Below are 15,470 nucleotides of genomic sequence, written 5' to 3' on the forward strand. Positions count from 1 at the left end.
GCATCGTGGCAAATAGGCGAGGGAGAAAATCGGCTCCATGACTGCTCCTCAAACTGTGGTCCCAGATCACCTGCAAGTCTCGGGTCCCAGCCAAGACTTACTAAATCACAGACTCTGGTGTACAGCCCAGAAACCTGTGTTGTAATGCCACCACACCATAGCAGTGGTTCTCAAGCAATGCTGCATAATACAAACCTGTGAAGCCCTAGAGGCCCGCTGTGGGCACGTGCCCCATGGGTTAGATACCATTGCAGACAACCTCATCCCTTTCCCACCTTTCAGAGTAGGATGGGCTCGTGGATTAGAAGGACCCATGGCAGTGTGCCTGATGGATCCACTCTGTAGACTACAGAGTGTCTGCAGGTTCCTTGGTTTCTGAAGTGAGATCTGAGTTTTCCTTCCACACTGAACCCCTGGCAACTTCTAGATGATGATTGCACCTGCCCCTTGCAAAGAACTATGGCAGAAGGGCCCAGCGCAGTAGCCTAGTGGATAAAGTTCTCATCTTAAATGCACCAGGATCCCATGTGGGCACCAATTTGTGTCCCAGCTGCCCCACTTCCCATCCAGCTCCTGTTTGTGGCCTGGGGAAGTGGTAGAGGATGGCCCAAACTTTGGGACCCTGCACCCACATGGGAAGCCTAGAGGAGGCTCCTGGCTCCTGGCTTTGGAAAGCTCACCTCTGGCCATTCTGGCCACTTGGAGAGTGTTCTGGCAGAGAGAAGATCTTTCTCTCTGTATCTCCTTCTCTGTGGTTCTCCCTTTTCAATAAATACATTTTTAATAAAATAAAATAAAATGCATGTCACAATAGCCTAATGGCTAAAGTTCTTACTTTGTGCCAGGATCTCATATGGGCACTGGTCTATGTCCAGGCTGCTCCACTTCCCATCCAGCTGCTGCTTGTGACCTGGGAAAGCAATGGAACACAGCCCAAAGTCTTGGGACCTTGCACCCACATAGGGGACCCAGAAGAAGCTCCTGGCTTCAGCTCAGCTCAGCTGCAGCCATTGTGGCCCCCTGGGGAGTGGATCAGTGGACAAAAGATCTTCCTTTCTGTCTCTCCTTCTCTCTGTACAATCTGACTTTTCAATAAGAAAAAGAAAAACTGGGCCCAGCATGATAACGTAGCAGTTAAAGTCCTCGCCTTGAATGTGCCAGGATCCCATATGGGTGCCCGTTCTAATCCCAGCAGCTGCACTTCCCATCCAGCTCCCTGCTTGTAGCCTGGGAAAGCAGCTGAGGACTGCCCACAGCCTTGGGACCCTGCACCTGCATGGGAGACCCAGATGGATTGGCTCAACTCCAGCCATTGCAGCCACTTGGGGAGTGAACCATTGGACAGAAGATCTTCCTCTCTATCTCTCCTCCTCTCTGTATATCTGCCTTTCCAATAAAAATAAGTAAATAAAAATAAGTAAATCTTACTTAAAAATAAGTAAATCACACACACACACACACAGAAAAAGAAAAACTGACAGAAAAGTGACCAGTGTCACCTGAACACAGAGGCCCAGAGGGAAGTTTTAAGTTAAATATAAATAAAAGGACCAGGTTACTCACAAAGTAATTCTTTTGGGTCTTTGTTGTTTTAAGATATATTTATTTTTTATTGGAAAAGTAGATCTACAGAGAGGCGACATAAAGAGAAAGATCTGTTGCTGTCCTGCAGCATTGGACTTGGTGCACAGAGCCGATAATAACACACGTGGACTCTGACTGATGGTCAGAAGCCCAAGTTTACTAGTGGCATCAGACTTTATAGACCAAGGGTCATAGACCAGACTTTATAAACCAAGGATGAGGCAGGAGATATTAAACTTATCAACGGAACCCATCAACTGTTTCTATACTTTTGTTTGGAGCTGTTTTGTATATCCCACCAAGTGTTCTCATTCACATCTGTCCACTCAGCTTTTCTTATACAAATGACATCCAATCAGTTATACAAAAGGTATCCATTCAGTTGTTCTCGTACAAATGTTATCCAATCAATTGTAATCCTGTGCTCGCTGATGTTCTAGGATCACAATGTCCTTCTACAAAGATCTATCTGCTAGTTCATTCTCTTAAATGGCCACAATGGCCAGAGCTAAGCTGATTGGAAGCCAGGAGCTTGAAGCTTCTTTCTGGGTCTCCTACACAAGTGCGGATACCCAAGGACTAAAGCCATCCTCCGCTGCTTTCCCAGTTAGATTGGAAATGGAGCATCCAGGACATGAACCGGTGCCCATAAAGGATGCCTGTGCCACAGGCAGAGGATTAGTCTATTATACCACTGCATGTCCAGGTGGACTTCAGGGCAGGGGGTGCAAAGGTTGTGGAAAGCAGGCTTAGCAATGAACCATGGAAAAGACTCCAAGGATAAGGATGTAAGCGAAGGGAAGTTAGGTCCACTGGGTGTATTTGGGAGGGAATGGCCATGGAATAACTTGGCAGAGTTACAGAGAGAGAAAGAGAGCAAGTGAGAGGAATATCTTCCATGTGCTGATTCACTTGAAACAAGGCTGGAGTCAGGGAACTGGGCTAGAAGCCAGAAGCTTCTTCTGGGTCTCCCACACGAGTGCAGGGGCCCAAGCACGTGGGCCATCTTCGGCTGCTTTTCCTAGGTGCGTTAGCAGGGAGTTGGATGGACGGTGGAGTAGCCAGGGGTCCAAGTGACACCATAAGTCTAGGCTTAACCTTCTACTCCGCAAAACCACTACCCCCGGATATGTTTTAGATTCTGTTTGCAATCGTGCACTCCTGTACGGAAGAATTCTTTATTGTCTTCTTAATGAGGACACTGAAGATCAAAGGTGAAGTGATTCGCCTGAGGTCAAAAACCTGAGCTTTGAACTTTGGATTTATGGCACCAAACCTTCGTGCTTTTGCAACATCGCCGGAGCTGGGAAGCCCGCATTCCCCCAGTTCTATGAGGTGCTGCCATCTTTCTCAGGAAGGCTGAAAGGGGAGGAAGAACAGCAGGACAAAAGTTTGAGACTCTAGTGAGGAGAAAAGCCCTTAAGGAATCCTCACAGTCCGCTCCTCTCCCGCTTGTCCGGCTTCCTCTATTAAACGCGAACTGCAGCCGCCTTTGCGGGAAGTCAGCTGCGCACTAAAGCAGCAGCTACCCTGTGTGCTTCCAGGCTCCACGCCTCGGCCGCCGGGTGCGCACAGCCGCAGGCGGCGTGGCCCAGACCCTGGCCCTGGGCTGCAGCCCACAGCTGGACTCGGAGCTCCGCCCCCGGCCGCCCTGCCCGCCTCCGCAAGGTGGCTCTGGCGCCCAGTAAGTGGGAGCGGCGGCCGCGCAGCCGGCACAGGGTAGCGAGCGCCGGAGCGCGGGCGGTATCGGCTCCCCGGCGGCAGCGGCGCTGAAGTTTCCTCCACTGCTCCCTCGCCCCTAGCTGGCACCCCCGTGCCATGCGGCAGCGCTGGGGCCGCGCGGCAGCATGAAGAGCGGCGACCGGGCTTACGGCCGCGGTCCCTCTTTGGGCTGGTTCTTGGCTAAGTGCTGCTGCTGCTTCCCGTGCAGAGGTGAGGGGCTGTCGGCGTGGGTAACTGCTCTCCCGCGGCACCGGTGCGACTGCGCGCAGGAGAGGGCGGCCGGGGTGCCGGCTTCCCCGGTCTCCCCGGCAGCGCGCGCTTGCTGGCGCTCTGTCTCCGGGAGATGAGGGCTTGGATGCGGAGCTGCAGTTGGGAACTCAGTTACTTGCCAGCGACTTTGCATGCCTGCCTGGGTGCCGGCCCGCTGGCGGGGGATGGGGCGGGCGGCTGTCCCTTCGCTGCTCGCTGACTTGGGTTCTCAGCCGCCGGACTAACGTATGACTTGTGCCTATAGGAATGTGTTTGACACTTGCCTCCACACCAGGAACTATTTTTGCCAAGTGACAGTTTTCTAATGGGACTGGAGCGCGCAGATCTTTTGCCTCGGCTTTCTCAGGCCAGCGTGCTCGTTAATTAACCAAGAACTCGTCTTGTACCTAATTAGGACTGTGTTTAATTATGCTGTCAGTTTTTATGTTGTTGAGGTGACGTGCAGGAAGTAACCAATTTCTCCCCCAAGCAGCCTGCAGAACTGGGAGGTGAGAAAGATCACAACTGTGTGGCCTTTCCTAAGAAATTGCCACCCTCCTATCCTAGGCCGAGCAGCTGTTCCTAGTTCAGTGCAGCTTCCCCTCTAGCTCCAGCTGGCTGGAGAGGGAAGGCAGGCCGCTTCGTGGTTTGCTCCGGTAAATTTGACCTAGTGAGTCTCTCTGTTGTACCTCCATTTACAGTGCCGGGATCTCCCAGTCTTTTCTCTTCCATTCAAAACTCCCCTTAGACCTTTGAGTCTGAGTTGCCAGTGAGGAAACTGCGTCCAGGCGACCCTTCGCCATGCCCCTGACTGCCACGCCATACGGCGAAGACAAATGTTCTGCCCTAGACAGGTCTGCCTTCTGAAAACTAATTAAGTCTGCAGGGCCTTAACACAGGTCATTAAGGTTCCTAATCCCAGCATTAGAGCCTCCCCATCTTTGCCTTAATTAGAACTGCCTGGAACTGTATGGGCTCCAGCTCTGAGGGCGCCCCGGGGCCCTCCAAGCCTGGCTCCCAAGATTGAGTAGTAGCGAGGCTTGGGAACTGAAGGAAGGGCGCATTGGAGAAGGGGGTGGGTGGAAGCAGGAAATGGCCATGGGGAATCTGAGTGGGTGGGTCCCTTGCTTTCTCTCTGCAGGGTTTCCAGCAGGATTTTTTTGGGAGCGGGTTTCCGGTCCGTGGTGGAATGGTGGGACTGGGTGGGGCTTATCTGAAGTGCCTGCATCTGCCTCCACGAGTCCAGATGTGAAAAGCCTTGTTTCCCTATGGGGTTATACTCCCAGTCTTCCAGTCTTCATGGGCTTTATGAATTGCCCTGCCGGTCCTACCTGCTGTGGTGCTGCCTGAAGACTGGAAGGCAAGTGGCCCCTGACTCAGTGGCTGGGAGAGGGGGAATGTGTGAGGTAGGGATTACCAGAGCCAGAGTGGCAGAAGTGAGCCCTTGGCTGAGGAAGGAGAGATGCAAAAGTTTCCGAGCTGACGAAGCAGCTTAAAAGCAACAGGCAGAACTGAGGAGGTGGTGGCCCCTGCCTTGTCTGGCCCTCCTCCTTCCTCTTTTCTGGATCTGAGTAGGGTGCAGGTGGCCTGAGTGGGGAAGAGGCTGGGGGTTGGGCACGCTGATGGAGACTGAGGTATTGGGGCTCTTGCTCAGGCACACTTCTCTCCCATCCTACCCCCTCCCCCACAAAGAGAGCGTGTGTCTCTAACTGCCTGCAGGCATCCCCTCAGAAGCTGAGTGGCAAACCATAAAAGCCTGGGTTGAACTTTTAGTACTTGGCCTTGAACCCCAAAGGTCAATGATGAAGAGAGGCTTGCCCAATTGCAACCCAGAGAAGGGTGGGTGAGGCCAGGAGGCAGAGCACAGCAGGGAACCGCTGCCTCCTTGCCAGGGAAACCAGTTCCTCTGGTCTCGCCCAGTGGGTGCACCTGAAAGGCTGCTGGGCAAGAACTTGGCTTTCTTCCCCTCTGCCTGAGTAGCTTCACTGTGAAGCTCAAGGGTATGAACCCTCCCCCTGCCCCCTTCATACATACCCCTCCCCACGCTTAGTTCCCTAGTCAAGGGGCCTTGGCCAATGGCCCCCACTTATTGGGGTTTTACAGATACTACCTCTTAAAGGCTAAAGAAAATGGAAAATAACACACGTAAGAGGCCCCAAGAGCAAGTGGAATGTTCTGGTTCTTTTGACTCAAACCTCTCTTAAGCCATCCTGAAATTTCTCAGATCAAATTCTCAAGTGGTTGTGATTGCTGCTCCAGGAGTCAAGCATTAAGTGACTGACCAGGGCTGTACATGTGTAGTCTTTACATTATCACATTTGAGAAGGTTGAGTTCATGTTTTGATTTGGAAAAGTGAGGAAGGTGGTGAGTGTTTTGTGTTTTGCCCCTTCTGGTTTTTGATTCTGTGGACCATGGGTAGAGTGGCAAGATTTGGTGGAAGATATTCTTTCCTGCCTTGCACTTGGTGCTGTGGGGCAGGAAGACTGAAAATGAGTGGGAAGGCAAAAAAAGAGATCAGGTAAGAAGGAAGAAAATGCGTTGATAACTGCCTTTTTGAAAGGGGAAACAACTCCTTGTGAGATCAGTGGCACGCCTGTATCTACAGCGTGACCAGTCACAGGCATCGCCCTATGAGGAGTTTGGGATTACATCAGCCAGTTAGACTATTCTGTAGCCTGAAGAAGTCGGTCAGTTCTGGAGCCTTCTTAAAGAAAAACTTCCAGAGAACCATTTGTGGGGCAGGTGTTTGGCTTACAGGTTCAGCTGCCTTGTGAGATGCTCATATCCTGTATAGGAGTCCCTGGGTTTCAGTCCTTCCTTCACTCCAGTTCCAGCTTCCTGCTGATGCGTGCCCAGGGAGGCAGCAGATGATGGCTCAAGTACTTGGTCCCCTGCCACCCGTTTGCGAGATGCTAAGTTCTGAGTTCCTGGTCCTCTCTGTCAGTCTGGTCCAGCCCTAGATGTTGTAGGCATTTGGAGAGTGAGCCAATGGGTAGGACTTGCATGCTTCTTTTCCTCTCTCTGCTTTTATCCCCCTTCAAATCAAGTAATTTTAAAAATAAAGCTGGTTTTACAGTGACAAAAAATGTTTCACATTATCTTGGGTTTTGCTAAAGTATGCGTTGCACTGGAATTTGTGTGACTTTTTAAATCAAGATTTAGACCTAGAGATTTTTTTCTCGCCTTTTTAGGGGGAAGGGAGTTTGTCTTTAGTTTTCTAATCATCTTGGAATCCACACTGAGTGCGTAATCGGAGTCTCATCTTTAGTCCTTTATGTCATTACTGTTGTTCTGCTTCTCTCTAGCAGGCAGCGTATATGTATATTTGCTGCAGTATTGGTGTCACTATGTGTGTGCCAAGCCCCTGTGCCAGTATATGTTCCTTTTGAGACTGAGTGAGTTCAGCAGTTGGAGCATCTCAGAGGAGAAGAGAAGTCCTGGGGACTTACCCAAGCTGAACAAGTTAAAGTGGGGGAAGGGGAGCAGGCAGTGGGAACTGGATCCCAGGTTCCTTCCACACCAGGGCCAGCTGGGTTCCTGCTGGACTCTGTTGTGGTAGCTGTGTGGGTAGGGGCACTGGGGGTTCACAGGCATTGATTTCCCTGATGTGTTAGTTTCTTTTCTCAGAATCTTTGACCAGGAACTTTATGCCTAGAGTGATAGCCTCTTCCTTAGCCCTTAAGTTAATACTGCATGTGTGAAGCTGTGATTCCCCATTCCTTCAGAACGCATAGGCACCTCCAAGATAGTGATGTTCACTATTGCTGACTTTATTTCTCCAGCCCAGGGACAAAGTCCTTGCGACCTAGATCCCTGTGCTTTTCTTCTACAAACTAGAGTATGGCTTTACTGTGGTGACGCAGTAATTGGCCATTTAGCATGTATCTCCATTTTTCTCAGCCTGCCCAGGGTCATACCCTGTTCTGGGCAGACGTGCCTCACGTACACACCTCCCAGTCCAATTCCTGTACCTGATTCTTTGACATAAAACATCATAACTCTCATTACCCAGGCAGCCTTTAGTATAACAATGCCAACTGCCCAATAGGACACAGTAGCGTAAGATCTTGGTGGGGTGGGGTGGATGTGGGAAGCTGAGGCCAAAGCCCCCCTCATCTGGTAGAATTGTGTATCCTTCCGTCACTGATAACCCTGTAGATGAGTTACCCCAATGGGTCTATAGTCTGTACCTTCATAACTCCCACCTTGTAATAACAAGATAAAAATTCAGACTTTGTTTTCTCAATGCAAGATAACTTTAAAAGTCACGTGGCCGTTGGGTGTTTTACTCCTGAACTGGGATGGTGAGGCTACGAGTTTGCCAGGCTGGAGTCATGTTGTTTATATTCTGATTTGTTGTGTTCCTTTTGGGAATCTTCATGCTGTTTTCTTTTTTCCTAAAAGATGTGGCCATCATTTTGAGGCACTGTTCCACTTTAGTGAGTGAGGGTGTGCATGCTCCCTATCCTTTGCTCCAAGTCCCAGGCTTTCTCTGCAAGAAGATCCTGGAGAAGACCTGCTCTGAAGCCTGAGTGAGCTGATTCTCAAGCAGAAGGGGTTCAATCCTGGACCATAAATTAGGGCCCAGAGTTTATCCAGTCCCATTGCCTCCTTTCCTACATGAGGAAGCTGAGATGCAGCCCATCAGGAGCAGAGTCAGAGCTGGAATAGTCTCCCGGAGCGCTCCCTTTGCTGGCTGTTATTTCCAGGCAGGCGGCTTCAGAGGTGTGGCTGACCCCACACAAATGGGCTCAGGTGGAATGAACTGGTGTTCTAGGAGTGCCTGCACTGCCTGGAGCTGTGTTGAGACTGGACCTGCCTGGTCTGCTTCAAGGGACTCTTGTGTCCAAAGACCACAGGAGGCAGCACCTGCATCAGAACTGCCTATGCATGCTTGTTAATAGCTGCATGTCTTTGTCGTTCTGTTTCTCTCTCTCTTTCTCTCTCTTTAAGATTTATTTGAAAGAGTTATGTGTAGAAAAGGAGAGACAGAGAGAGAGAGAGATCTTTCACCCATTGGTTCACTCCTGAGATGGCCACATGGCGAGGGATGGTCCAGACAAGCCAGGAGCTTCTTCTTGGTCTCCCCGCTATGAGTTCAGGGGCCCAAACACCTGGGCCATCTCCAGCTTTTCCCAAGCTGCTATCAGAAATCTGGATGGAAAGTGAAGCAGCCAGGACTTCAACTGGCACCCATACAGGTGCCAGCATCATAGTGGCAGCTTTATTTGCTACACCACAATGCCGGCCCCTTCAGGTTCAGTTTAATTCAGAAGATCCCTTGTCTCTGATTCCCTTCAGGTAGAAATAAATCAAGTAAATGCATTCCTGTCATTCCATCTTTGTACACCACTGGTTTTTCTATATAATGGTGTTAATTCATTTCGCGGATGTCCAGGTGATGTCAGCATGCCAGCTCTGTGCTGGGTGTCAGAGTGGATGAATATCAAAATGATATACTTATTTCCCTGGGCTACAAGAAGGAGTGGTTAAGCTAACCTAGGAACAGGGCTTAGCCTAACCCCAAACATAAACAGTACTGTTATTACTGATAACAGCAATTATCCTACTAAACACAGACCCCTCCCCGTGGAATCCCCCAGTAATAGTGTGGATTCTCCAGGTTGTAACACTGTGAACCTTAATGAACTCCTAGGCGCTTTATCGGACTTGCCCAGCCCATTGTCACCCATGGCTCAGTGCTGTGGAGTTGTTGCTTGCAAGATTGCTTTCATTACTCAGATTAAAACCCCTGTAACCCTTCTTGTATTCTCATCATTGGGTAAAACGGAAAAGACGATTCAAATAGACAATACGGCAAGAAGCGTAAGCGTGTTCCAAGGGAGCCTTTTGCCGGGGACCAAGACACAAGCACCAGAGTTCACTGTGGGAGTGCGATCCTGAGAGCCCACGTGGTAGATCTGTCGCTGCCCGCACTTTGGCTTCCGCCAGCAGTCTGATTAGAAGCACTTGGCTCTCCACGGTGCAGCCAGCACTTACCGTGTGTCTTTTATGCAGCAGGTTTTACTGGGTCTTCATCAGGCTGTTTTTGTGTACATCAAAATTGCCACAACCCACCCACTGGCCAGTACTTCCAGTTTGTAAGATTTGGACATTTGGCCGAGCTTTGCACAGGGTCTTGTGCAGGTGTGGGGGCGTGGATTGCATGGCTCCTTGCCCGGTGTAGTCCGTGGTGAATGGAGCTGGTCTTTTTCACCTGTGTCCTCTTGAGCTTTACTTCCTGGAGAGAGGAAAGCACCAGCTACACCTGTGAGGCAGCCAAGAGGCTGCCAGGTGCCTAGTGCCAGGTAAAAGCCAAGATGAGAGTTATGGAGCTGGTTGCTCCACATTCCCTGGCTTTCCTGGTCGTCATGAGGAGGAGACTGTCAGAGTGAAAAGCAGGGAAATCCTGAGTACTGCTGGGTGACCACGGAACAGGCAGCTGCTGTTACCCCCCACGGCTGGATCGCCACAAGGCTTGACACGTGGTTACCAGCTGATGTGTGATACGGCCTCCCTCTCTTGGAATAGAAACATCACTGGCATCCAGAAGGGGTATTTTTCCCCCGTGTGAAGGCAAACCAAGGCTCACAGCCTGTGTGCGTGCTCCAGGCTCATGCCTTCCTGTGCCTTGCTCCTGGTTTCTCTTCCCCTCATCCCGCCATCGACAGAATGACTTAGTGCCTCAGTGTCCTGCGGTGCTGTCACCCAGGAACATGGCAGAAATGCAGGTTCTCTGGCCCCACTGACCAGAAATTTCCAGGTGAGGGTCCTCCCAGGTGAGTGTCCTCCCAGTTGGCTCTGGGGATCACTCAAGAGTGAGACCACTGGCAGGTAAAGGGAGGCGTTTCCTCTCAGCCTATTCATTTTCTCTTTTTATTTTGTTCTTTGCTTTCCCTAGCCTACCTGTCCCTCACTGACTGCGGCAAGAGCATCCTGTAGTCAGGGAGAGCTGCCTGCCCCTCCCCCCAGGGAATCCTTGGCTTGAAAAGCTGGGAAGGTGCCCTCCCCACACCTTGGTCATGCACTTTCCCCAGGCTGGGGTTGGGCTGGGGCTGGGCATAGGAGTTAGGAGTCAAGAATTGAATAGAAGACCTGGGGTCACTGTGTCTTCTCTGCTTCCTGAAGATTGTGTTTCTCTCACTGTTTTTCTCATCACTCTTAAAATTCACCATGAACCAATCAGAAGTTAGCGAGACAGACACACTGAAAATAGCAGAATTCTAACCACCGGGGACAGCCACTCCCAGCCACTCGCTGTATCCTCTTCCGTGCTTTCCCCTTTGGTGTGTAGATGGCTTGGTGCTTTGCATGCTGCTCTACACCTTGCTCTGGTTCATCTTCTGAGCACCCTTCCTGCAGATGCGGTCCCAGGATACATCCTGGAACCAAAGCTGACAACTGTTAGTATGGGTTTCAGGTAACGGCAAAAGTTGATGGGAAAGTAAGAACAGTCTGGGGTTAGGAAGTGGACCTAGCCTGGGTCAGTCGGTTTAGACACGCTGGCTGTTGTCTGGGTGTTTGCACGTCTCTGCTGCCCATCCCACCTTCCCTTCCCAGGATGCCTGAAATGCCCGTCACGCTTGTCCTCTGGAGAGCAGTGTGCACTGGGGGACAGGGGGTTCCCCTCTGCTTTCCTTAGTTAAATGATCATAGGGTCCTTATCGATCCGCACACCTCCAGTTGTACAGATGATCTCGGGGAGCAAGTTTGAGGATTTTTCTCTACTTCATTTCATTTTTAAGTTATTGTGACTGGGAAACAGCTTTGATTAATTTTTTTCTGTCAAGGAAAATCATGTGAGTAGAAAAAACTGTAAACATTCCATCACCTAGAGACAACTAGGATTAACACTTAGGGGGCATTTTGTTTTTAAATATTTATTTTATTTGAAAGGCAGAGTTAGAGAGGAGAGACACAGCAAAGGATTTCTTCTAGATCACCCATGTGGGCAGAGAGGCTGTCTGCTGCTGCTTTCCCAGGCACAATAGCCGAGCAGCTGGGACTTAAACCCACACGGGATGCTGGTTTTCAGGCAGTAGCTTTATCCACTAAACCCTAAAATGAACACTTTGAATATATCCTTTCCACCTTGTTTTTTTCCTCTGTGGTTTTCTCAGCCATTTGATATACAAGTGTCATAAACTGTTTTTCACTGAGGATATTGAATAACTTCCACAGTACTCTTAAAATAATGCATTCAGTGGGGTATTGTGGAGTCAGGTCAGGCCAGGAAAAGGGGGTGCTAAATATTCAGGATTTTGAGAGCACATCTTCGAAATCTGAAGTGTAATTTACACTCAGAATACATCCAAGTTGGACTAGCCTTACTGCATGTCCTCAGTAGCCTGTGTGGCTCCTGGCTGCAGGACTGGACGGCGTGGCTCTAGATGGTGGGTTTGACTTGCCTTCCTCTGTGGGTCTGAGGGTGTCCCTGCTATTTGCTCACAGTGCATCTTCCTGAGCCCTTTAAGGACCCCTGTTTGCCCTTTAGGGCCTGAGGAAAAACCAATATTTCCTAGAGTCTCAAAGCAGGAATGCTTTTATTATCTTTAGCAACTGTTGTATTTCTGGTTTGTTTCTTTGTTATTCCTGTTTCACACTTAAAGGAGCAGTTTCTAAGTTGCGTCTTCAAGGTCCTGGGTGGGCCGGGGGGGGGGGGGGGGGGGGGAAGGGACATGGAAGCACCTTCCATGTTCTGGGGTCACTGGTCCAATGCCTGCTACACACTACTCAGATCTTCCATCTGCGAATGGAAGATCTTCGACTTCTCCCATGATTAAGACACAAATGAAAGCATTTGAATGTGGCAGTTGGCACAAGTCCACAAGGACTTGCAGGTCCTCATTTGTGATGATAATAACTCAGTCCTTCCTCAGCCCCTACCATGCGCCAGGTTTTAGTGATTTACACACACTATTCCCATCCAACCAAAACCCCCCTGGGCAGCTGCCTGCCATCCCTGTTTGCTGGATGCAGAGACTGTATCCAGCCTATGTAACCTGCACAGGGTCACAACAGGTGAGTGGCATAACATGTCACTCTAAATCCAGAATAATGATAAACTACATCCTTTCCGTTACCCCATCATATCTAGTCCAAGAAGTCAAAGACATTAGCTTGTCATGGTCTCAACCAGATTACTTCCTTTTCCAAAAAGAAATTAAGAAAATGTAAACAAAAATAGTAGGAGAGACTTGAAATTCCTGGCCCTGGAAGATGTCTCCCATAAAACTTCTAAAACAGAACAGCACACTCCTGCTTCCAAAGGGCTCAGACCAGTCAGGGGTGGTCAGTCTTTTGAATCAGGAACTCCTTTTCAAGAATTTACCTTCTATAACTAATTACAGAGTTGTGTCAAGGCTGCCATGAGAATGACCATTACAATATTGCTTATAATGGCAAAAGTTAGAAACAATCTAAAAGCAAGAAGATTACTTAAAGAAAAAACAAGTCATATCGACACATGGCAAAATGTCCATCTAATTACATGTTGGTAAGTTAGTCTCTGAAAAAAACAAAAAGCTCTCCACCATGGTGTCTGGCAGCATCCCTGGTATAAATACCCTCCACTGAGGCAGATCTCAAGCTAGTAAAAGTTTAATAATGTCTGAAGTGATTCTGGGAGAACCTCTGTCTGTCACTCTGTTGGCACAGGTCTACCCAAAGCCAGAGCTTGGCTTTCAAAACACGGAGCTAAGAGCTTAGTCCCACCAGTCCTAACGAAATCTCAACCCGCCCACCACGATTCTGGGAATCTCCAGGGAAGGCCACGAGACTTTTTGAAACATCCTGTGACCTTCCAAACCAGATGGAAGGTGAAAGCTGTTCTGAAGCCAGGATTGGTTAGCCCATGTGCTCTGTTCTAAATTAGGCCCCAAAGCCACCAATGGCCTTCCGTGGGGCCTCCTGACTCCTGGTCATAGATGGTACCTCCAGGGACTGGGGGATAATCAGAAATCAAAACAAAAGAAGTTGCTGTCCTCAGTCTACACTTGGAGGGGGCCATAGGTGGAGCTGCTCCCCTCCCCTCCTCTCTGAAACACATATACATTTTCTAAGTATTCTCAGATGAAAGACAGTGCACTCTGGATATCTGGTGGGAATAGAGAAGGAGATGGGATTTACTTTGGGCCATGGGATCCTGTCTGAGGAGGGCCATGAATACCAAGAGTCTTTTTTGTTTGTTTGTTTTTAAGATTTATTTATTTTATTACAAAGTCATATATACAGAGAGGAGGAGAGACAGAGAGGAAGATCTTCCATCTGAGGATTCACTCCCCAAGTGAGCGCAATGGCTGGTGCTGTGCCGATCCGAAGCCGGGAACCAGGAGCCTCTTCTGGGTCTCCCTCGTGGGTGCAGGGTCCCAAAGCTCTGGGCCGTTCTCGAGTGCTTTCCCAGGCCACAAGCAGGGAGCTGGATGGGAAGTGGGGCTGCCAGGACCAGAACCAGTGCCCATATGGGATCCCAGGGCGTTCAAGGTGAGGACTTTAGCTGAAAGGCCACACCGCTGGGCCCCCCCAAAACTAAATAAGTAAATCTTTAAAAGGCAACCTTAAAAGTATAATGAACCTTTTCTGCTTTCCAACAGAACCAAGTAAACAAGACTGTCTTTAGTTCTTCAACCTCTTTGCAGAGTAAAAGTTGGGGAAAATCTTGGGATGACTGAATCCAGGGTCCCACATTTATTTATTATTTATTTATTTTTATTACAAAGTCAGAGTTACAGAGAGATGGAGAGAGAGAGCTTCCATGTGCTGGTTCAGTCTTCAAATGGCTGCAAAGGCTAGAGCTGAGGCAATCTGAAGCCAGGAGCTCCATGTGGGTAGAGGGAGTTTAAGTGCTTGAGCCATCCTCCGGCTTTCCCAGACCGTAAGCTTGGAGCCATGTTGGAAGTGAAACAGCCAGCACATGAACCAGTGACCATATGGGATGTCGGCACCACAGGCAGAAGCCTTAGCCTACTATACTACTACACCAGCGCCTCACTTCACCCCACCCCCAGCTTTCTATTTTTTTACATTCCCGCTTCTTTGGGCTTTGTTTGGGAAGTTCCATCCACTTCCCAATTTAACTTCTAGCCTAACCACCAGTTCCACATCATGCTTCCCCATGAAGACACATCTGTGACCAGCTATACCGCAGTGTCCATGGATCTGCTCATACAGCCAGTGTTCCCACTTACTCCCAGTGAAAGAGGGTCAACTCTAAATTTAACTGTGACCCTTCTGCCAAAATATGCAAGCCAGGGCTGTAAGTGCACAAACCAGAGCTGAGCTGTTCTCAGAGGAGCAAAGAGTGTATGCACTGAAGGAGCCCTGGGCGGGGAGGGGAATAGTCATCCCAGGGGACCACTGGCACTGGGCCCAGCCAGGCTGTGGAGAATGCTCCGCCCCCTCAGCCTCTTCCCATTGCCGAGTATCCCTGACGGAGCTTGCCCTGGATCTGTAGTTTCCCTGGCTCCCTGCCAAGCATTCTGCTGCTATCATGAGCTCACCTTTGTCTTCTATTCCAAAGTCACCAACCTCAGGTTGACACGGGCCCATCTGCACATCATGTTATGTTGATTTTAGTCCTTATTCAGTTGCGTGGTATGCATCTTTGTTTAGTTGGCATCTTTTTTCCTTTATCAGTGGGAACATGTTTCAGACGGGACCAGGGCAGCGTCCGAAGTTCTGCTTGTGGAATATCTTTGCCAAGTCAAGTACTAAAAACTGATCTGGTTTGTAAAATTTAGCTTAGCAGCATGTAGTTACACCTCCAATGTGTATTTATAATCACAATTAGCATCATATACCATAGACTTGTTGTATATGACATTTTGAAAGTGGTGCAATATTATGACTGAATGAACCTGCCTTGATCCCTAGTGTTTTGGAAGTAGTCTAGGGGCAGGTCTAGAGAGGCTGCCTT

The 15,470-nt window shown here is 49.4% G+C and overlaps 1 protein-coding gene across 7 annotated transcripts in view; it reads left to right on the top strand.

The window, feature by feature from the left end:
- The window catches only part of KALRN (kalirin RhoGEF kinase), a 660,588-nt gene that overhangs the window by 546,689 nt on the left and 98,429 nt on the right, over positions 1 to 15,470 (top strand). For 4 of the 7 annotated variants that reach the window (XM_041002795.1, XM_041002797.1, XM_041002796.1 and 1 more), the window contains exon 1: positions 3,311 to 3,516. The exons of the other annotated variants lie outside the window; for them this stretch is intronic. In XM_041002795.1, coding sequence (XP_040858729.1) covers positions 3,432 to 3,516 — 85 coding nt within the window. In that variant the 5' untranslated portion in view covers positions 3,311 to 3,431. Of the gene's footprint in view, positions 1 to 3,310; positions 3,517 to 15,470 lie in introns of those variants that run through there. 7 annotated transcript variants of the gene reach the window in all.

Source organism: Ochotona curzoniae, unplaced genomic scaffold (genome assembly GCF_017591425.1).
Source record: "Ochotona curzoniae isolate NIBS_2020 unplaced genomic scaffold, NIBS_Ocur_1.0 scaffold_2587, whole genome shotgun sequence".
NCBI lineage: Eukaryota > Metazoa > Chordata > Mammalia > Lagomorpha > Ochotonidae > Ochotona > Ochotona curzoniae.